Source organism: Sitophilus oryzae, unplaced genomic scaffold (genome assembly GCF_002938485.1).
Source record: "Sitophilus oryzae breed Bouriz unplaced genomic scaffold, Soryzae_2.0 scaffold_374_pilon_pilon, whole genome shotgun sequence".
Lineage (NCBI taxonomy): Eukaryota > Metazoa > Arthropoda > Insecta > Coleoptera > Curculionidae > Sitophilus > Sitophilus oryzae.
Genome location: NW_022146945.1, coordinates 1,797,877 through 1,822,189, shown reverse-complemented (window position 1 = coordinate 1,822,189; position 24,313 = coordinate 1,797,877). Strand labels below are relative to the sequence as shown.

At 31.6% G+C, this 24,313-nt stretch overlaps 1 protein-coding gene across 1 annotated transcript in view; it reads left to right on the top strand.

Annotated features, from left to right (window-relative positions):
- Window positions 1-24,313, top strand: part of LOC115885102 — a 304,133-nt gene that overhangs the window by 261,904 nt on the left and 17,916 nt on the right. The window contains exon 13 of the mRNA XM_030903889.1: window positions 12,168-12,363. Coding sequence (XP_030759749.1) covers window positions 12,168-12,363 — 196 coding nt within the window. The remainder of the gene's footprint in view (window positions 1-12,167; window positions 12,364-24,313) is intronic.

Genomic DNA, 24,313 nt, shown 5'->3' with positions numbered 1-24,313 from the left:
AAGAGGAATCGAGCAAAATATCAAGTGTGTTATATTTTTGGAAAGGTAATTTTAAGTTATTTTCAATAAATTAAAAATATACAGGTTGTCCCATATAAAAAAATCAAATTTTCTGTTGATAATTCTTAAATTATTAATTTTAAAAAAAATATACTTAAACCGTTAAATTCTACGTAAAAAGGTGCTTTGGAAATGTTTTCATAAAAATACAAAATTTTCCATAGCAAAAAAGTTACAGCGATGTGTTAAAAATGCGTATTTTTGAAAAACACCCCGTAACTCCGAAACGGTAACAGATATCGATATGCGCGTTTCACCATCATGTTTCTGACAAAAATTGAGCTCCAGACACCGATATTAGTTTTTGTCTATCTCCTATAGAAAAGGGTGTTTCGATTTAAAAGCATCGAATTTGACCCACCCTGTACAAACTCCTAATTCGCCAATTAAAACAAAACGTACAATCTCCAGTGCAAATTCTATACATTATGAAACATTAAATTTTCAAAGTGAGCATTATTTGTACCGACGAAAGTCAGCAAATAAAGCAAAGTTACGTTAGGCGTATTTTTAATACACAATATAACTTGGGTTTTGGAACCCCTCGCACTGATGTATGTTGTACGTGTCTACAGTTGACGGAAAAAAGATTTGATGCTGAAAACATCCTATGTGAAGCAAGAGAGGACGACTGCAGTTTAAGAGTTTAATCAAATTTCTTATTTAAGCAATAGAATGAGTTTTAGAATTTAGAATGAGTGGGAGGGGGGTTAATCACTGCGACCTTACAGATCTATTGTGTCCCCCTTTCTTGAGTTATAACTCATCATACAGTCCCAGGGCTTTGACAAAAGCCAGTATCTGGGACGGTTTTATAGACGGTATTTAAGCAATAGAGTTTTGTTAATTTCCTTCCTAAAAATAAAAAGTATATCTTACATAAAAAGCATTATTTTAGTTTCAAAGTGAACAATCTTCAACAGTAATTTTCATAACGTACAATCTTCATATCTTTTTTGCAAATATTGTTGCTATAATGTTGCAAATAATATTATGTTTTGTTTCTCAAAAAGTCATAAAATATTTATAACAATGACAACATCACAACAAAAACTTCAAATTTAAAAATGAATTCACTAAATTCAAATTAAAAGTTTTTTTCGTTTGCTGTAAATTTGATGAAACTGGAGATTGTACACCTTGGAACTAGCCCCCTAAGTAATAAACCAATTTTGTTTATTGTTTTAAAGTTTGACGAAGACGGACAAACGAAGCGCTTTTGTATAGAGGTAAATTGTGTCCAATCAACTTATCTTGGTTCCAAGAATACATAGTAGTTCTATATGTCCACGTAATATTGGGACACTCCTTATGTAAGTTCTACTTTATGTATTTGTATAACGTCAATACTAATCATAATAAATTATATTATATTGCTTGGTCTAGGCAGAGTCAACACTATATAGAATATTTGATTAGATTTTATATATTCAGTTTCAGGTACTTTTAAAAGTTAAAAACAAACAAACTTTTCTTAAAGTTAACTGATTACCAACTCTAGCTCAACCGTAATTTTTTAACATTATACTGTTTTAACCGCATAAAACCAACTTTCAGTCGCATTTTTCATTACGAAGGAAAATTAAAGGTTTGGTTATTAAAATATTCCCGAAACCTAGAGTGCTCTATTAATTTTCTGAAGAAAAATTTTCCCCTCCTTATAAAAAATTACAATTTTTACCTAGTTGAAACTTTAATAGCTTTGCGCTTCACTTGAAAAATTACGCCCGGTTCGGAATATTAAAATTTTACCATTTTTTAAAAGCATTCCAGTGTTCAATTTTCGATAACAGAATTATTGCCTGCGTCTTTACAAAAATAAGACTTTGGTTATTTTACGAAAAAGGCCATTTTTTAAATTAGATTGACTTGTCGATTTAAACAATTTAACAATGGTGGCTGGCTAAAGGGCACAAAGCACGTGCCCACGCAACCGACCAGATAAATAGCACGTGATAAGTATATAATTGATTGCCACAGTGTTTTTACGTTATACCTCACACGATCAAATAATAATTTCAAATTGATTGTTTAAAATATTCCTTCACAGACATAAACCATTAAAAAAATTGAAATACTTTAAACACAACAAATGTTCCTTTTTTTCATAGCAACTGTTAAAATTGCCTTATCTCTATCAAAAATAGAAGATAAAATAGTAGTTTAACCGCCAGGGTAGATTAAATGATACTTTAACAGCGAGGATAAAAATGTTATTTCTTCTCGCACGTTTTTTAATTGTTTCCATTTTTGAAAATTTTTGTATTCCTTTTCATAAGTTATTCGAGATTTAAATGGAAGTAGTTTCGATATGGCGTTTGTCGCCTCAGCCTGAATATCTGTTGGTAATTTACTTATTTCGTTTTGAGCTATTTCTCTCCAATTCAATCAGCAATTGACACGAAAGAGAATTAAAAAATATTGACTCAAAACTGACAACTAAAGGGACAGCTTTATTTATTTGTCAAATTGCCTAGAAGCCAACGCCAACCCAGCACAATATTTTTTCTACTCGTAATAAATTCCTTGAAATAATAATTCTGAATATTTTTTAAAACGTAACTCGCTATGGAAAAAAGATATTTTGTTTTATACACGACGATAAAATTGCATTATCGTCTTGTATAAAAAATAACTATTTTTTAACTCTCAATCTAATAACGCATTGGCAAACTTCCATTTCAATTTTGCTAGTTCACTTCTAACATCCCTTACTTTAGTTTTTCCTCTGATCCACTCATTCCTTTTTCTATCTGCCAGCGTTATATGTAGCATTTGTCTTTCCATAGATCTTTGAGATTTTGTTACCTTATCCATATTTGATTTTGTCAGTGTCCAGGTCTAGGATCCGTAAGTAAGTACAGGGAGTACACATTGATTATATACTTCGGTTTTGAGGTACTGTGGATATCTTTTGTTTTTTAATATGTAACTTAATTTTCCAAATGCTGCCCAGGCCAGTCTTACTCGTCTCTTTATTTCAGCTGAGTTGAAAAAAATAATATACAGTTCCATAAAATATATACATAATAAAATTTACTTCCATTAAAAAAAAACAAAGAAAAATTATTTTATATTTTAGAAAGTTTGGCGTAGAATTTTGAACACCCTGTATGACTTAAGATTACATTATTTATAGCAAAGTAAGTAAACCATCTAAAGTAAATACCTAATATATTTTTTTAAGAGAGTCCTTGCATTTGTAATAATTTTTTAAGGTTGAAAAAAATATATTTTTTATTTATTTATTAATAACCGAGTTAATGACTCTGAAATTATTAAAATATATTTATTCATATCTTAGGATTATGTAAAGTGATCTAAAAGGAAGCCAAAAATGCAATAATATACAGGGTGTTCCATTTTAAAAAAATCATCCCGATCCACTCGCTCTTTTTTGACCCACCCTATAGAAGTTATATTTTCCTGAAATATATCCTTTTACATACTTTAGGTTCGCACTCTATTCGCAGTTTTATACCTTCGTACAGTTTTTGATCAACATGTTTGAGAAATTTTTCAGTTTTTGACGTTTATTCAATGTCCCCACCCTCTTTCAGAACACATGAGTCTGCAGTGCAATTTAAACAATTAATCAAGAGAATCAATTCTGGGAAAAGCTATCAAAAATAATTTCAACAATAGTGCGAATAAGAATTTACTAACAAACTTGAACAAGCTTGTATCATTGAACTATAAAAATGGAAAAATACTAATTTAATGCAATTTCAACTCTAAACCATAAGCAAATAAAACTTGGGTTTTAAGCTTTATTTTGCTTGTAGGTTTTTAGGGTATAAACTAAACCTTGAAAGTAAAAGGTTTTATTATTTCATTGAATAGGAATTATTTTGCCATCGATATTAACGAGCCGATTAAAAGTTTTCGGGATGGCTTGGAAGTTCCCAAAGTATTTTTTGTCCTTCTTTGGTAATTAAGTTTTGTAAACTTTTACTAGTTCATTGTTAATATTGTTATCTTGCAATCAATCAAGCAATCGAGTCAGTCTAAAAAACGGAGCGATTGATAGAGTCTTGTGCACAATTTTTTTACCTCTAAGCTACACACAACCAAACTTATATGGAATCACTCTTTATTTCTGACTAAATTTCTTGCAAGGATAAAAATTTGTATATAACTTTAAGATAAGGCTTTTTGTTGTAAATAAACATGATAATAAAGAATAAACCACTGCTGGCGATTTATTTTCTTTTCAATTTTGTGTTCAGTAGTAAAATCACGATTGTCCGGTAATTTCCATTCAATCCAAAAAAATTAAAAAATGCCTTATGTTGGATTAACAGAGGCCCAGGCAAAGTCGTTAAAGAGTCACAACTGAACAACAAGACCGCCTTGTGTGTTAAATTGCTAGAATAAATCCCAATGTTTCTCATCCAGAGCTACAAAGACTACTTCTGGCAGCTACAAGTGTGAACGTTTCAGTTGAAACCATAAGAAAAAGGCTTCGTGCATGGGGGTTTTACAGTAGGAAAGAGTTACGGATCCCACAGTTATCTCGGCAAAATAAAACTCACCGGCTAAATTGATGCCTTCAACATCAAAACTGGACAACTGAGAATTGGCAAAATGTTCTTTTTTCGGATGAGACCAGAATTGACCTAAGATCAGATAACCATCGAATTCGGGTTCTCAGAGCTCCAGGAAGACGAGGGAGACTTCAGGCTGCCAAATCTGTACCAAGATATGAAGGAAGAACTGTAATGTTCTGGGGAGGTGTTATACAGGGAGCAAAAACTCCACTGTTACCACTTCAACAAATTTTAACGGGTCGGAGATATGTTGATTTGGTGCTAGAACCAATCGTTAGTCTTTGGGGGAGCTGCAATTGGGGATAATTTTAACTTCATGTACGATAGTGCACCTCCCCATACCAGCAGAGTGACTAGAGAATGTCTTGAAACGGAAGGTGTCATAGTTATGGACTGGCCTGCCTATTTACCAGATCTAAACCCTATCGAACACTTGTGGGACTAGCTCAAAAGAAGGGTTAAAGCTCGTCGAAACAATCCAGGAAATCTCGCACAACTTATTGAAGCAGCATTAGCAGAATGGGAAAACATACCCCAAGACAACGTGGATAATTTAATAAGAAGCATGTCAGCGCGGATATAAGCTTGCATAAGGGCTAGAACAAGGAATATTAAAATTATCAATTTTTCTTTTGTTTATGCTTTGTGGCCATTAAAAATTTAAATCTTAATTTCGTTTCAAAAACCAAAAAAATATCATTTTGTTTAATTTGGGAACTGATTATTTTTTTTATTGCTATATGGATTATTTTTCATTAAAATTCATGGGTAAGGACTGAGTTTTATTCATAAACACAAAATTTTCATACATGTCAAAAATTATGAAAAATAACAGATGATTTCATATAAGTTTGGTTGTGTGTATTCTGACCACAAATTGACTAAAAGTAACATTTCTATTATATATTTTCTATAAGAAAATGGTGTAATTTAATTTATGGAAGGTAATTCCTGTTTTTCCAGATAGTTCAGGAACAGGATAAAAAACTAAAGTACGGCATTTGCTCTAAAACCTTTAGATCCCCGTTTTTAACTTTTAGCGACTTACCAAAATGAACGTAATACGCACACAATTTTGCTACAATGTAATTTTCAGTTTAAAGCTCTAAAATCTGGAGCGATTTTGAGGGAAATAGAGCGGCTGCATGTTCGGAATTTGGTTTAAATCCGATGTGACACACTCTAGCTTCATCTAAGGGTAAAAGGGAAACCTTCTGTTACACGTAACTCGATAGATAACGCTTGACGCGACTAAAATTGGTTACTGTGTCGATTAGGGATGTTCGTCTTCATAAAAATATCGATATCAGGTTTAATCATCAACTGATGATACTAACATAGGATGATTTTTGGTGTATTTTGGTGAAACAGTGAAAATGTATTAATAAGTACTAAGATGCAAAAAAACGCAACGGAAATTTTTTTCGTGAAATCTAAGGTGTCATATTTTTTTGATTTTTAGCTAAATTTTCATTTTTTTTTTTTGGTAAACTGTATATAAATCTACCAACTTTCATTCTTAAACTCAGTTTTGTATAAACTTTAGTATTTTAATAAGGCTTTATTATACAGGGTCTATCAAATGGTGTTTTTACCCTAATTTAACCTTAACTTTAACCGGACCTATGTTGATATAAAAAATAAATCTTATTTTTACGTCAGGAATCTCTCAACGAGAGATGGCACATATTTTTGAAACACTTTGTATAAAAACACCAACAAATGGGAGTTGATAAATAAGCTTATTCTCTTATACAGGGTGAGTCTTAAATAAAAAGTGCAAATATTTTCAGGGCTGGTATATTTTCTATATGACCTATATTTCTAATTATTCGTACGAGAAACTGCCACTAACAAGTAAAAAATTGCTTAAAAGGGTGAAAAATTGTGCAAAGCAAAGGTTTGAACAAAATACCCTGTATTGTAAAGTACAGAGATACTAGTTATGATTAATTTATCTATTTTAGTACACACATATAAACACACCCCTTTAGTTATCTAGTTTAATTAGAAATAACGAGAACAAAATCTTATACAATTACACCTTTTGGTACTACCATACATTATTACAACTCTACCTGTAATAACGAATACATAAAACGGGTGTTTTGATTATAATAAATCGTTTTTATTATACTATATAATACTCGATTTTAAGTGTCTTACCTTTTGTACCTAATTTATATTATAGTTGAGGGTTGGAACTTTGAACCTTTGGAGTTACAACAGCAAAATAAAACATTAATGCACAACAATATACCAAACCACTATACTTTTGCACTCATTTATAGATACATAATGCGTGAAATACAAAACAACTTTTTCCCAATTATCAGAGGTAAGCTCTTTGTATTTACATTTAAAACATTATTTCCATTAAATAAGAATCGCGCCTTTGCAATAGCGTTTGGGTGGCGGAGATAATAAATAACATTTAGATGAAATTTTAAATTTTCAGTTAAAAAATATATCTTAAAAACGTGACAGCATCTATAGTAGATGAAAATTAGAAGAACATATTACAGAAAAAATCGGGTGGCTCTGAAATTTTTTTCAAAAAATAAACATTTTTTTTTAAATTTTCAAACTTAAACAACTCGGTTATTTTGGACTTATTTGAAAAACGGCAAAGAGAAAATATGTTTCTTTTATTGAGTTCTACCAGCCCTGAAAATATTTGCATTTATTTAAGACTCACCCTGTATAATAACCCTGAATAATATTCCAATCCAACAAAAAAGTCTTAATGTCAAGGTTAATATTTTATTTATACCAAATTCATCTTCCGAGGAAAGTAAAACATAAAAGAAATTATGTTAAAAGTACGTGCTTCCACAGAGAACACAATAAATGAAACGACTTTAGATGAAATAAATGTCTGTGGAAAGCTCGTCAAATTTGGGCGACGTCAAATCGCCAAGAAAAAAATAAGAAAATACAGCCAAGAAAAAAATGGAATACTGATAATCCGAGCGTGCGCTGGATTATCTCCTTTTTTCTCGGAAGTATCTTCAATGGAGAAATATCCATTATGGTTTAATGGAAGGCGTCAGAATATGATCCAAAGCGCGGATGAAAAGGAAACAACTTCTTTTTCGCTGAAGTGAGAACGTTTCACTCTTTAAGTAACTTTCAGTCGAGCGCTTCAAAAACGTTTAAACTCAATGACAGGCTGAATAGGATATCCTGTAAACAGACTGAATTCTGTTTATTTCCCATATAAGCAGGCATATTGACGTGTCCCATTTTTATTTAAAATGAATAACAAATTAGATAACCTTGAGTTCTTTCTTTATATGAAATAAAGACAGATGTATATTATTCTATCTTTATTAAGTATATTCCATATTTCTTATATTTGATATTCATATTGTATATACTCACGATTAAAAAATTAAATTAAATTTACTCTCATAAATATATAAAAGTTTTTTTAAATGTTACCAGTTCGTTACTTTACTTTTTTTTACTTTAATATTATATAAACCATTTTAAGGCTATTGCCGAAAAGGGGAAAAATTTGATTTTATATGCTCGATTTATATGTTTTCAAACTGACCTGTCAACGACAAAACAGACTCGACAGCTTTGCAATTTAATAATTAATTTAAAATTTTCAAACTGTGGACGATAAAGAAGCTTGAAGAGGGCGAAGTTTTTAATTAATAATTTATAAATTATTTTGCCACGTGTTCTTGGTCCAATGAACTTTAGTTGTAAAATATTTATTTTCTTAAGTATTTAAAATAAAATAGAATATTGTTTTTCACTTAATTTTAGAGTTAAAATACGTGAAATAATTTTTTTACGTTTAATAATTATAATTCTAAAAATATTAAATCAAAATAGATTTAATTTTAGTTGTCTGTTTACGGATCAGATTGTGTGCCTCTCGTATTGTGCAGACTTTTAGCCGGCAAGACTGTTGTCCGGGGTGAACCACGAGGAGGTAATCTATCCGTACACCCCATGTCCTAGATATTAGTGTTTAATATTCGTCATAATCTTTTATTCTGACAAGCTTTATACTTTTACATGGTTTTAGTCTTTTGCTTTTATACAGATTTCATATATCATATGGCAGATCAAGAAATTATGGTTTTTAAGTAAAAACTAAAAAGAAGCCAACATTTTTTTTTAATTCCAAATTTCCCATTTTTTTTCCGAAAATAAACTCATAATCGTGTTTCTGGGGTCGAAATATACTACCCCTAAAAATATTGGCAGTTATTTAAGACTCACCCTGTATAGTTGTTTGTTTCATTATTTGTTTTTAATAATATTTTAAACACTAGGCTTATGATTTACTGAAAAATTCTGATAAATTAAAAAAAAAGAAAATGTTAATCATATACTTCTTAGTTATGAACCTTTTTTTATTCATAATGACAACATTTTTAAAATATTTCACTATATTTTTGCATTAATTAATACAGAAGCTATTATATTAGAACAAGTTATAAAACATGTTTATAGATTTCAAAATAATAGCTATTCGCTGTCTAAATAAAATAAAAATATATGAATATACACAAATAATTACTTTTATGTACCCATAAAATATAAAAATTGTTTTAATAATAATTATAAAAATGATATGATATATAACCATAAAAACACATTAGAGCTTAATGTATATTTATTTCTATTTATTCCTCCCCTACGTGCTCTTTTTTCAAACGATCAGATAAAAAAAATGGAATGGCAATAAATAGCAAACTAACAAAAAAATATTAGCAAGGACAGTCTTTTCTTATTTAGTGTGTTTGTATTGTACCTTTTTCCTGAAATACTTAATTATTTGTTATACTATTTCTTTTATTTTATCCTATTTTTATTTGATTAAAAGAGAAAATAAATGTTCTTATAATTATTATTTTTAATTCTGATCACGTAATATTATTAATAGAAATTTTATATAATATTTAAACTATTCTTAAATTAATTTTCTGAATACATTAGGTTCCGAAAACGCTGAATTATGTTTTCATTTAGTTTAAAAATCTTTATTTAGTTTAAGAACAAACGTCTCAGCCAACACTACAGCCTTCATCAGTGTCATATATGTAAAACAAAGTTAAACAATCTTGTAGCTTCTTACTTATTCTGTTTACGTAATTTGCAACTAGAGCACCTCATTATTCTATGTCACATCATCTAAAAACTAATATTCCTTCTGTTCTTCCTACTTAACATTTTCGTGTCTATTTTTTAATCCGTGTTAAAACATTTTCGTATCTATTTTAATAAATTTATTTTTTAATAGTAATAATAAAAGACAAATTCAATTTAGTTTATAAGACAAATTAAAGATAGTATCAGATGTACAAGATAAATAATGTAACAAATTTGAACGAAATTTACATCTAGGTGAAGGAATTCTTAATAACAGCAACAATACCGTTATTGAAAAGTTATCGTCTCGGGACTCCATTAAAACTTTGATAATTTGCAAGAGGTAGAGGTAGTCCAGTCGGTAACGAGCCAAGAACGAACTTTCTAAATTTCCTTTAATAATCAGCAGCAACTTTAATGGTCTAGCGCTCTGAACTTGGCAGCACCGGTTCGTAGTTAGTTAACCGAAGCTGATTCGCCAGCTTCACATAAACAAACAAACTTACAGATGAAATGAAATCCCTTCTTGGACTTGATTTATACAGGGTGGCGCACCCATTCGCCTCGTTTGATTATACAAAAACGGAAAGATATAGAAACAAAATATTTTATGGATGTATGTGGAAAGGCAATGTGCATAATTTAAAATTATTTTTAAATGTACAGGGTGTGTCAGAACTAAGATTTATACCAAAGTTATATTTTTTCTTATGGAATACCCGGTATTTTATATAATTTTTGGATTCTTAGGCATAAAATAAGGCACTTATTATAAGGGTTTAATATGTTTAAATGCTTTGGTTTTTGAGATATTTAAAAATATTTAAATATGCATGGTATAATAAAAAAGTTTGTCAACAGCCTGTCCATTACTTTTCAGAGTTAATTCTAGTGCTGCCTTTTAAGCCACATAAATAAACTTTACTAAAAAATTGTATTGCTTCCTTAAATGTATACAGGGGTATCAAAAATTGCTGGTCTATTTCAATATTTATTTTACATAAAAACTTCGTTATTTCAAATACAACACTATATATTTTTTTAATTAAGTCGAAGCAGATTTAAATGCTCTTTCAAACTATATTAGGGCTTCCTATACCTATCTGGCTCAGATTTTGATTAAAAAGCGATTTTTCAATAATAATTGAAATAATTGTAATCAAGATGGCTGGTGTGGCCCTGGCCATTTTCTAGTGACACTTAGTAGCTATTTTCAAAATCGACATTAGTTTATGGACTATTTAAATTTATAACAGGTTATTTTTATTTAATTGACCTACAATAAGGTTAATAAGTCGGTATTTATTATTTTATCAAGAAAAATGAAGCAGTTATGCTGGCGGAAATAATGGATACGTTACTAGTGATTTTATTTCTTGAAGACAATTGCTTGTTAGCCTGAAGGGTATATGCTCAAAGATATCGAAATAGGAATTTTCTTGACAAGCGTTTTTTTTGAAAAACTACTTTTCCTATTTCGCAGTGCTGATAGTGTGGAATATGGAAAAACTATTAGACAGAAACCTGTCTGTTGGAAGTGAAGAAAATGAATTTGCCTTAATTGGTTCTTTTATAGAGAATCCAATATATCTACAAGTCATCGTAATATAAATCACTTCTTTATTTTTCTTAATAAAATAATAAATACTTACTTATTAAACTATTGTAGTAATAAATAAAAAATAAATAAATCTGTTATAAATTTAAATAAAATCCGTAAACCAATAACTGTCACTAGCAAATTGTCCTGGCGACCAGCCATCTTGATTGCCATTTTATTGAAAAATCGCTTTTTATTCAAAATCTGAGCCAGATAGGTATAGGAAGCTCTAATAGTTTGAAAGAGCATTTAAATCTCCTTCGACTTATTTAAAAAAATACATAGTGTTGTATTTAAACTAACGAAGTTTTTATATAAAATAAATATTTAAAATTTAACCAGCAATTTTTTATACCCCTGTATAAATTTAAGGAAGCAATAAATTTTTTTAGTAAAGTTTATTTCTCTGGTTTTAAAGTCAGCACAAGAATTACCTATGAAAAGCAGATTGAAATGGACAGGGTGTTAACAAACTTTTTTATTATAGCATGCATATTTAAACATCTTTAAATATATCAAGAACCAAAGCATTTAAATATATTAAACCCTTATAATAAATGCCTTATTTTTTGCCCAAGAATCCACAAATGATATAAAATACCGGGTATTCCATAAGAAAGAATATAACTTTGGTATAGATCTTAGTTCTGACACACCCTGTATAAGTATTTGAAAATAATTTTAAATTATGCACATTGCCTTCCCACATACACCCATAAAATATTTTGTTTCTACATCTTCCGTATTCGTATAATCAACCGAGGCGAATGAGGTGCGCCACCCTGTATATAGAAATGGATCTCCTCTAGTTCAAAAAATTAACTATTTTCCTTTTGTTTCAGCCTGATACCCTCATAAACAAATATAACGACCCACATGCGTATTGTGTGGTGTATAACTGCGCAGATCGATCGAGTTTTGACTGCGCAGAGAAGATCCTTCAGAATTTATGGACGATGGACACAATAGGCACGAAGGCGGTTATTTTGGTGTCGAACAAAGCCGATTTGGTACGATCTAGAATGGTGACGACAGAAGGTAGGTGTTGTTTATTTCCAACTTAGTTTATTACAAATATTTTATAAGACGAGGTAAAAAGTTTAAATTTAAGCATTTAAAGAACCCTTCAGTTATTTGTTTCTACAATGTGATTACTTACCCTTATTATGATCTTCTAATTTTGCTTAATATTTAATATTAAGAGTCCATTTCACTAGTCCGAATAAATAGCAAAATAAGCGTTCGGCATTTAACGTTTTATGTAAAACTGGCTAGGAATTTTTAAACAAATGAAGAAGGAAATTAAAGATAAGGGATTATACTATATTATTAGACAACTTTTTTATTTTTAAGATTTTGATGGTCAAACATCAACAAAATATTCCTTATGTTTGGACTAAATTTTCTCGTAAATAAAAACATAATTTGAAATTCCGTTACAATACGGAAATAGATTGAAGTTTTGTGATTATAGTGATATATAACTTATATGGTTTTGTAACAAGATCTTGTCACAGGATCGGGCTAAGCCTTATGCTGATTTCTGAAATATGATATATATTTCTTTCGGCCACACACCTGCTTTACCCGGCCCCTGAAAGCAACCCGAACAGTACAGCGTAATAGATTCTTAACTATATATTTTCAAAAAAAAATCAAATGCATATCATAGTTTATTAGGTTTTGAAAAATAAATATTTATAAGAGAAAATCGCAAAGTAAAGAAAATTCCGTGGCGTTATTCGAAATGCATTTTCCGTATTATCCAGAAGAGGCAATCGAATCACGAACGTAGTCTCTATTTGGCGAAGAAGATTATTTTTAAAGCCAGCAAGATATATCCCTATAGCTGAATACGTCGGACAATTTGTTAGTTTGAGCTTTTCGAACTACGCTTCGCATCTTTCTCGAATGTTTTGAATTTTATTTTTCAACTTTATTGCTATTTTGAATAAAGCAAACCATATAAAAATTTGCGCTAGACAATTTTGTTGATGTTTGCTCATATTTTCATATACGTCTTGTCTAATTTATAAATGGATGAGAAATAGACAAAAAAATATTTAATTAGTATTTTGTAGTATTTTTGTGGCTTAATTTTAAATATTGAAAAAATTTGACTATTAGAAACAATACTTCATATCTTTGAATAAAAAGATTAACGAAGGAGCTTATCAAAGATCGTTATCATTAGATCGACCGCGATGGGCTCCTAGAATGGTCGATTTAAATTCCGGTTTATCAGTGCTAATTTTATTCAAAACGTTTAAAAATATGATGTAGGGTAGACACTAATTTGTTGTTTATTTTACGTTGTCAATAAATGTTGGTATTATTAAAATTGTTATAAAAATATACAATTCTAATAAAAATAAATAAGTTATAATAATTCTTTATTATAACTAACTTTTATTATAACTGAAACATCCGATACGCTACTGAAGCAGGTAAGTCAAATTGTCGTATCTAAATTCTTTAAGATCTAATCTTTGACAAGTAGTAAATCAAAGCAAAAATGCAAGAAAAATATATTAATATATAATATATATTATATAATTAGTAATTTTAAGGAATTTCATAAATGATCGGTATACTAGACGTATGTATATTATATAGTCACTTACTAGCAAAAAGTTATTCTATTATTTCCCTCGATTTTTGAGCGAGATTTACCGCACGCTACACAACCAACTATTCTACAGTCTTTTTTGATAAATTGCAATAGCGTCCCTGTTAATTTAAGTTGCTGCTACAATTTCCTTCTAGATTTACTACCTTTAAACAACTATCAGTACTAAAATAAACAATAAATAACATAAAATAAGCTCAGTAAAGACTGACAAATCCCTAAAATTTTAAATCAAGAAAAAAATCAATTAATGAGGAAGCAGACAAGTTGGTCAACGCTGGACGGATCTTACATCCCACAGCAGATTATAATACCTTTACACGAAAAATGAAAGAATGCATATGCAATAAATGGCAAGAAAGATTTGTGACCATTGGTAGAACGAAAGGGAAAGAATATTGCACTACCGTTCAGCAGCCATACACGACTCCATGGTTCAAACAATACAAATCCTTGACAAAGCAACAAATAACCACCATGTGTCGACTCAGATCAAACCATTGCTTATCCCCGTCACATCTCTATAAAATCAGAATGAACAGAGACAATTTGTGTCAGTGTGGAGAGGTTGCTGATATCTTTCATTTGATAACTGCTTGTCCACACAATTATAATCTCCAAAAAATCTTATTACTACTCCTATTTCGACAATGAGATAGAGCAAAAACCGATTTCCCTGCATGACATCCTTTTCAAATTCAACAAGACAGGACACATAAAACAAATCGCATTGTTTTTGAATGTTAGTAATTTAAAACTCTAAATATTTACTAATGAAAAGCCTAGCATTAACCTTATAATCAAGAAAAAGAAATAGCCGCAAATTTGAAATGTCATAATCACATTTTCTTGAAATGCGCTGTAATTATTGGGACTTAGAGCTGCTTAGTACTCGTAGAATGTATGCATAACTGAATAGTCGTAGAGCTTAAAGCGTACATACATACATACATACTGCCATTACTCGCTGACGAGTATTCGACACGCATCAAAAGATGGTCACGCAAGGCGTTTTCTTTCATGAGCTTTCCTGTGACTGAAAAGCCCGATACGTGATGTTATTTGCCTACCGCACTCCGGACATTCAAAAATCTCATTGCTTTGTTGCCTCTTTACTTTTTGGTTGTCGCTGTTAACTGACTTTACAATTCTTCTCCATTGAGTTCTATTGTGAACTGCTTCTTCCCAATGATTCTGCATGTTAATCCCCTTTAAGTTTTCGTGGAAAATGTCCTTGTACCTTTTGAGCTGTCCACCCGGCCTCCTCTTACCGTCTAAAAGCTCACCGTAAAGCATAGATTTTGGTATGCGGTTTTTTTGCACTCTGCATACGTGACCAGCCCATCTTAAGCGGGATTTTGTAACCATGACTTCAATACTCCCGCAGTTAGCTTTTTCAAGGACCGATACGTTTGTGACATGATGGAACCACCGGATTCTTAAGAGTTGTCTAAGGTGTCTCTATTGCAACTTGTTTAAAGCGTTCATGTGTCGGCGGTACGGCACCCAGGTTTCGCTCCCATATGACATGGTCGGGATTTTAACTGCTCGGTACACTGCAAGTTTCGTTTTTGTACTCAAGTCATGATTGTAGAAAACCCTGTCTTTTAATTTCCAGGATGCTCTTGGGGCGCTGCTAATCCTGTGCTGAATTTCAGAGTCTATATTGGCCTTTTCCGAAATCAAACTGCCGAGGTAATTAAATTCCGCTACATATTCGAGTAGTTCTTCTCCGATTTTTATAGCATTGTTATGATCTTGCGGGGGAGTGCACATGATTTTGGTTTTGTCGATGTTTAGCTTAAGACCCAAAGCCTCGTATGCCCAGGTATATGTGTTCAACATTTCTTGTAATTGTTGTAATGTGTTTGCAACTAGAGCGCAGTAATTGCTTAAAGCAACCTGTTTAATAGCCTCAATAATTGTTACTCGTTAAGAAAGATAAATCAGTGAAGGTCCATAAAACGTGACCAACCAGAAAAAAGAAAAGCAGAAAAGTACTTAGCCAGAATGGCCCTGGCAGCCTAGGCAACGCAACACTCTCCTGAAAAGGACAGTTTGAGAAGAAAGAAGGAGAAGTTCAAATATGTCAAATGAATCGTCAAACAGAACTGTCAAGGATACCCACTCTAGGGCCCTTTGTCCGTCTACCTTGCATGAATACATGGTTAGAATTGTACTCCTTCGTTTCCTTAATATTTTTATTCAAAGCTTTATATACAATTCAGAAATAAAGCAACTTTAAACATATGACACCCTATGTCTGCTTCAGTGGGGTGATATATCGATCGCAACGCCTCCTCGTGATAAATTACGACATTAACAATTCCCAATGCAATAATACCTGTCGGGTGGTTTAGTTTGCTTCGTTTAAAGATAAGCTCGTTTTGTTTGAAGTTGTTAGTGCACAGAAGAGAGAACGATAGATACGTCAAAACAAGGGAGACGCGAGTAGGCTGGAAATATAAGGATCGCTATAAAATACCGCTTTGTGAATCCCCGAGGGTATTGTAAATTATACCGTAAAATATTTTTGCAATTATAATTTTTGTGCTAATCCCTTTAGGATTTTAATCTGACCGATTAGGATAATATAAATTACAAAATATTTTGAATTAATTACAGTGGTAATGTTAAAATGAATAAAATATATTTACCGGCTGGTGCATCCTTGATGGAAACATAGAAAATCGCACGCAAATGTTAAACTGTCCAAATATTGGCTCCCCTAGTCATTTTACAGCCAAGTGGTAAATAGGTTTTTTAAAGACCCACGTATGCTGAATATGCATGCCAAATTTGAACAATTTTGGAAAAGCCAATTTTTAGTAATTTAATGGAAACTACGTCTATTTTAAATTAAAAATGAACAGGTAACAATGCAAAACCAGGCAAATGTCAACGTACCTTAAGTCGTCATCCTATAATTTTGTCAGTGTCAAATTGTATTTCCTAAACGTTAGGCCTTTGCCTCATATGTTAATTACAAAAATGCATTTCGGAAGCATTAACCATAGTTATTACTATGTAGTACTAATGTACAGAGCACAATGATAAAATCATAGGTGTGCAACTTAAGGTATGTTGACATTTGGCCAGTTTTGTATTGTTACCTGTTCAGTTTTAATTTAAAAATATATGCAGTTTTTCTTAAATTACTTAAAATTGGCTTATCCAAAATTGTTTAAATTTGGTAGATGTATTCAGCGTACGCAGACCTTTAAAAAACCTATGTACGACTTTGCAGTAAAATTACTAGGGGAGCCAATATTTGGACAGTTCAAAATTCGCATGGGATTTCTTAAGTTTCCAACCTCGATGCACTACCGGGTAAAAAAAACAAGGGTTTATGAAATAATTTTTTATAATATAGCCTTTAAGTTATGCTATTCTCTTTTAGCAACGTTTTTAGGAATGCCACATCTCTCAAAATGTTACAATGTGTATTACTTCATTGGGATCCGTGCAAACATGTAAAATGGTAGATAAAACAGATATTTCGACATTTTTCCACACATGTTGATTTTGATCATGAATGAAAAATTAAATTAAATTTATTGGTAAAGATTTTACCATTTACAATCATTTAAAGGAAGGTAATAATGTAATAAAAACCGAAATATTTAATCCTTTATATTATGTTTATACAGGGTGAGTACTTAAATAAGTGCAAATATATTTCGATTCCAGTAACACGTCTATGCGATTTTATTCACAAAAAAAATCTTGAAAATCGCGCATCCATTTTCTTTTAAATTTTCCTGTATATTTAAAAAACTTTTTAAAACTGACTGTTCACCGCAAATTTTCCACGTATAACTTCTTAATCTCTGATATTACCATGGTTACGGATTTACTCTATGATTTTGGCTTTATTCTGTTCAAATACAGAAAAAATCCGGTGGCTCTCAAATGTTTTGATATTTTGACAATATTTTTTTTAAATTTTGAGACTTGAATAATTCGGTTATTTTAGACTTATTTGAAAAACGGTAGAGAAAATATATTTCTTCTATTGAGATCTACCGGCCCTGAAAATATTTGCACTTATCTAAGACTCACCTTTTATCCTTGTATATTCAAAAAATATATAAAATGATTTCCAAATATTGAAATTTTAAAAATTATATTACGATGTTTACTATTTTTCTGAAGAGCCCTGAAATTGTATTAAAAAGAGCCAAAAATAGACAATTTTAGACCTTTTTCCGTACCGCTTTTATTTTCGATCATGCGGTACTTATGGTTACCGATTTTGACAAAACTACTGTTATTGACTGAATAAATTAGTAAATTATGGGAATATAACAACTGTATTAGATGCACTAGAATTTCATAGTACCGGGTGGCCAACTAAGAATGGACGCCGGCTGTATCTCAGAAACTACTTATCATATAACTTTGGGAAAAAAATTCTAATGGGTAAATCGACCAAGAGAAATCGCTGGAAATTATCTTCAAGTTTGAAAAATGCCCGCTAGGGGGCGTTTCTCTAATAGCTAATCAGAAAACAGGGTTTTTCTCAAAAATATGCCGGTGAACAGGTATTTTAAATATTACTATTGTAATCATCGAGAAATTTGTAATTTTTTTGATATAAAGTGTTTTGCTCTATCTTATAAAATAAAGTGGTGGGGGAAGGTTAAACTTGCTCTTATTAAAATAAGGATAACTCTGGTTTAGGTTAAGCGATTTAAACAAACTAGGGCTCGTTTAAAAGAGCTTTTCTTTCTTAATGATCTCCAGTATAAATTTTGCTTCCACAATTTTTTTCGTGGTAGCTAGAGGGCGCTGTTTGACATCATAACAGATATTGCGCTTTTGCGTAAAAAAATTAAATATGAGGCTATATTTCTCTTTACACAGTTAAATAGAGCACAAAATTTCCAAAATTTTAGCGCAAACCGCAACTTTCTATCTTCTCTCTAACCGGAGATATTAAGAGAACAAATCATGTTAGCTGCCGCTTATATGGTCAAAAAATTATAGTAGTAGGCTAGGAAACAAAAAGAGGTAAATTATTTACGTCAAAATATCAAAACATATATTTTAAATTCATTTTAATACCGTTTAATTATTATCTATCCATGTTTCGTTCTTGATTCGACCCCATAAATTAAAACCCAGGCATATTGTATCCGATGACCGAGCTGGCCATGGAAATATGCCGCTCCAGCGTCTCTATCTACTAAAGTAAGTGGTATCCAAGAAGCCCCATCAAGCCCCATCAAGCGGCATCACTGCCTCAACTACACCAACGGCATTCATGCTCATGAAATTGCAACAAATGCAATTTCATCATGATGGATCCCCTAACAAAATTAGCAATTCATTTCTTAGAAATTATGGATAATTCATTTCATTCAGATAATTAAAAAAGTCCAATCATTCGCCATTCTAGAAGTCATGCGTAAACATTTACCGACCAACGGTCTTGGTGCTAAACTACTTGCATTAAGTGCAGATTTCGAGCTAAGTTAAGATTCGCACCTTCGTTCGGTGCTATATGAAAAGTGTCCCAAACAACATAAACTTTATAATATAATAATAAATAACACAAACAACAGGTAAAACACGAAAACAAGTGAAATCAAGGACGAACTTGGATTAATAACTAAATGACGTTATATGAATAAACCTCTAGTTTTCGACCATATGAAATTTGGCTTTTCTGTTAAAAACAATATAGCGGCATAAAATTCCTAGAAATTTTAATAAAATTATTGATTCTTCGACTTTCGGACATTTTAATCTGAGAACTAATTACGTATAATTAACCAAGAAATTCGTAAAAATTTTATGGATCGATGATAATGTTACATAAACACGTTTAAATAATTATGACGTCATTTTTTTAAGAAAACGCCCGAAATTCGGATGCGTGAAAACTGAACTGAAACGTTTTGATATTTTGACGTAACTAATTTACCTCTTTTTGTTTCCTAGCATAAGAAAAAGAATAATAAAAACAAAGAGGCACAGCAATAATTTAAAAATGTATCAAATATTGTTCTTTTATCAAATAATTGAGACATGTAGAAAAAGAACAATTTATCAAAGTGACTTTTCATATTTGTTGAATATTTTTTCCATTAATATTTCCACGTGAAAATATTGCCGAAAAATAAGTCCCTCTCGAAAAAAGCGGCATATTTTTGACTACGTCAACGGCAGAAATGAAAAAAAGAAAAAAAAACAATAAAACATCGGCATTTAGTTTGGTCGTTTGGAAAAACGTTTTTTCCTCTTTCCGAATTTTCCATCTCCAAAAACTTAATGTAAATCGCAAATATTCAAATCGACAGGAGAAAAATTCGGCAGACAGCCTGCCAATTTTCCAAAAGCTATTAGAGATGGGTTACGATATGGTATTTTACAACTATTATTTTAAGCTAGCTGTTACAAATCTAATGAATATCACTGTTAGTCATTCTATAGTGTTGATTAGATCACATTCATTACGATCGGTGGATGAGGGAGTACTGCCATTCTATGTCGTCTCGAAAAATGATAACTATGTTTTTGCAAAGTTTTTAGTATTGTGCTTTGACGCTTTTTTACATTTTCTCCAATACTTTTTATAGTAATATTCTTATTTTCTTTCACGTGAAGTAAATTATCCAGAGTTTGATCATCATAATTTTCTTCAGTCCTCTCGTCCTACTCAGCTCAACAGTTCTTTATTATGGTTTCTTTCACTTCAGACAGCAATAACTTTTTGTATTGTCAACTTGGTATAAATTGGTATATCAGGCAAATTGATCGAAAACATATCGGATGTACTGCGTGAGATATTTCCCCCATAGTGGCATTTTGTCATGGTGACTTTCCCTCACCTATATTGATCATAATAATTATTATAATAAGGTATTATAAGTGTTAACCATAGACTAATATCATGTACTAGGTGTTAACCTTTGAATAAGAAGACTAAGGAAGGAGCATATCAAAAATCTTAGGTCCACCGCGATGAGCCTCAAATATGGCCGACTTAAATTCCGGTTTATCAGTGCCGTTCTAATTTTATTTAAAAAATGTAAAACTATGATGTAGAGTAGACGTGGGGTAGACTCAATAATTTTTTTTTTATTTTACGTTGTGAATAAATGCTGGTAGTTATTAAAATTGTTATAAAAATATCAAATTCTAATAAAAATAGATAAGTTATAATAATTATTTATAACCATAAACATCCGATACGCTACTGAAGCAGGTAAGTCAAATTAACGTATCTAAATTCTTTAACATCTAATCGTTGACAAGTAGTAAATAAAAGCAAAAATGCAAGAAAAAATATATAATTAGTTAATTTAAGTGAATTTCATAAATGATCGGTTTACTACACGTATGTATATTATACAGGGTGGCCCATCGAAAACGTTCCGCAAGGTATAACGGCCAGGGTAATTTTTTTTATTCAAAAAATCCAAAAACACGTCAATTTTGTTTGTGAGGGGGACAACTTTTGCCCCAAAAATGATTTCAAAATCTTCAACCCTCTAAGCGGGGGTGTCATCCCCCAACTTTTTTCAAATGGGAAGGGGGGTCAAGTGGCACCGCAATGAAAAGAGCTTTCTATTCTCTATATTTCCCCGCTTCGTTTTTGAAAATCGATCGAGTCATTGAGAAAATATGAAGGATTGAAATTTGAAAAGTTTATTTAAACATTTATCAGACTAAATGATAAGGATAAATTCGACCAATTTGCTGTTTTTTCTTATTATTTCTAGATGTTTACGCACTTTTTCACTTGCCACAAGGTTGAACGATCAGGTGCGGTAGTTGTTAGATAGCTGTTCTGTGACTTGTGCGTTGATGTTCTTCTCAATATCGTTAAACTTTTTAACAATTATGGTGTACTCACTTGCACAAAAAGTGGATATAATCGAACTTTATTTTAAAAATAATGAATGTGGCAATCCGTTTGCACTGATATTCAATGAACGCCATCCTGACAAACACCTTTATGGCAAAATTGTTCGCGATTTAGTAGCAAAATTTCACGAAACTGGTTCCTTTATGAATAAAAAGAGGCAGAGGGACAATCCTGTAGTAAATGAAGCTATGGAGGTATTCGTATTGGTCCAAGTTGCCATGGGTACGCTGAGTACAAGAAAATTAGCCAATGAGACCGCGACCGGCGTGAATCGTACAAGTGTCCAAACGATATTAAAAATACACAAGTTCCACCCGTACAAAATTCAGTTGGTACAAGAACTCAACGAAGACGATTTTGATCGTCGCGGGCTGGTATTTTTGGAAATTCTATTGTAGGTCAGTTTAACGATATTGAGACCGCACCTGATCGTTCAACCTTGTGGCAAGTGAAAGAATGCGTAATCATCTAGAAATAATAAGAAAAAACAGCAAATTACATTGGAGTTCTGGCAAAGCTACACCGCAAAGGTTAGTTGGTCCACTTCTACAGAGCCCCGCATGTAGAAGTAAGGGAGACGAGAATCAAATGGGTTGCCCCCTAGTGCCCCCAGGTTGAGACCAGTAGAAGCTAGTCTTCTACTGTTCTTCTTCTACTTCTAGGTTGTCTCCTCACCAAAAATCCGGTCAAGGCGGTCCGGGCGGTTAAATTAAGACCCCCTCATACCCTCTGCCCATGATACATGACCACAGACAGTAGAGGGTGCTTGTATGACGGACAGGGTAGTCCCATCCGGCATCATTATACGTCTTGGTACAACACAGTCTTAGCCACGACACTACAGCCAAGGACATGAAAGTGGGATGCTCCTTAGACCCAGCCAAAGTACTAGAGGGCATTCGAGGGCACCTGATTAGGAGCTTCCCTACCAACGACAAGATCTCGCATCTCCTAGGGGAACTTTTAGGTTATTTAAATAAAAACCGTCAGCTCCAACTAACTGAATGTATAAACGAAAGATATATTCTAAGCGCCCATTAAGTATCGTCATTTTCTGACTATTTTATACATGTTTTCATATTTCTCAGAACAATAATTAACAAAGGCTATGAAATTTTAAAAATTAACAGTCTTGCCCATCTCTATCATCCACTCGACGTTCGATTTGATTCACGACAGCGCGCTCTATTTAAAAAGGAAATTGTTAAAAAAGAAACAGAGCCACAGTGAATTTCGTTTTATGCCGCGGCAATTTTTTTTCTCTCATTTTTATTCCTAATCTGCCCTTTCACCCAGTTTGGAATTCCATTTTCCTTTCTTTAAATTTACAAGCAAACATGTGTCTGTATCAAACAGTCGTTTTCTAATTAGAGACAGGAAATTATTTCATTTTTTCATTTTCTTGCACTGGAGAAATATAAATGAAAAATAAACGACACGAAGGTAAGGTTAGCTTTAAAGCTTATTGATCTGATATACAGGGTGGCCCGACCGTATATATGCCAGAAACTTCGGCAGCATATTTTGCACGTAAAAATAAGTAAAAAAGTTTCTATAAACTTATGTCCTAAAATGCTGCGTTTTGGAGATACAGGATGTAGAGGTTTCATTTTTATTTCGATTTTTTTTCAAATAATTTGTGAAGTAACGTCAATATTTGGATGAAAATTGGTATCTGGGAGTTTTTTGACATGAGAAATTTGATTTGTCAATATGACTCGCTTACGTATAGGGTGCGCCATCTACGTATTTTTAACTGCTGTGAAGACTACTTAATACCTATACTATATAATACTATAACCTATAATACTATAACTTTTCGTCCGTACCTATATAAAACTACTGAGTAACAAAATATACATTTAAGACGTTTTTTACGTAAAAAATTTATAATGATATATAGATATGTATAATTTTCATCCAAATATTGACGTTACTTCAGAAATTATTTGGAAAAAAATCGAAATAAAAATGAAACTTCATCACCCTGTATCTCCGAAACTAAGCATTTTAGGATATATATTTATACGAACTTTTTTACTTATTTTTATCTGCAGAATATGCCGCCAAAGTTTCCGGAATACAGTTCGGACCACCCTGTATATTTTTTTTAATTCTAAAAATTACTAAATAAAATATTGTTCAAAGATCAAATTTCAAAAATTTCCACTTGGGTTAAAAAGTAAATACATTTCATGTACCCTGTAACTTGTAGACCAATTTATGTTTTTTAATGCTTTACCTTTCAATCAACATCGTTGTTTTAAAGTGCCGAAGCGATAAAAACATTCGAAAGAGTCAATATGAATTATTAAATTCAATTGTTCGGAAACTCCAGTGGAAAATGCGAGTTTTCCCAGAAAAAATACAAACGAGAAATTGGAAAAAAGGTGTGGAAATGGTCGCAGGCGGATATTTTCACGTAACTAGGGAATCTAGTGTCAATAAGCACATATACAACTTCAAAACGAAAACATAAAGTA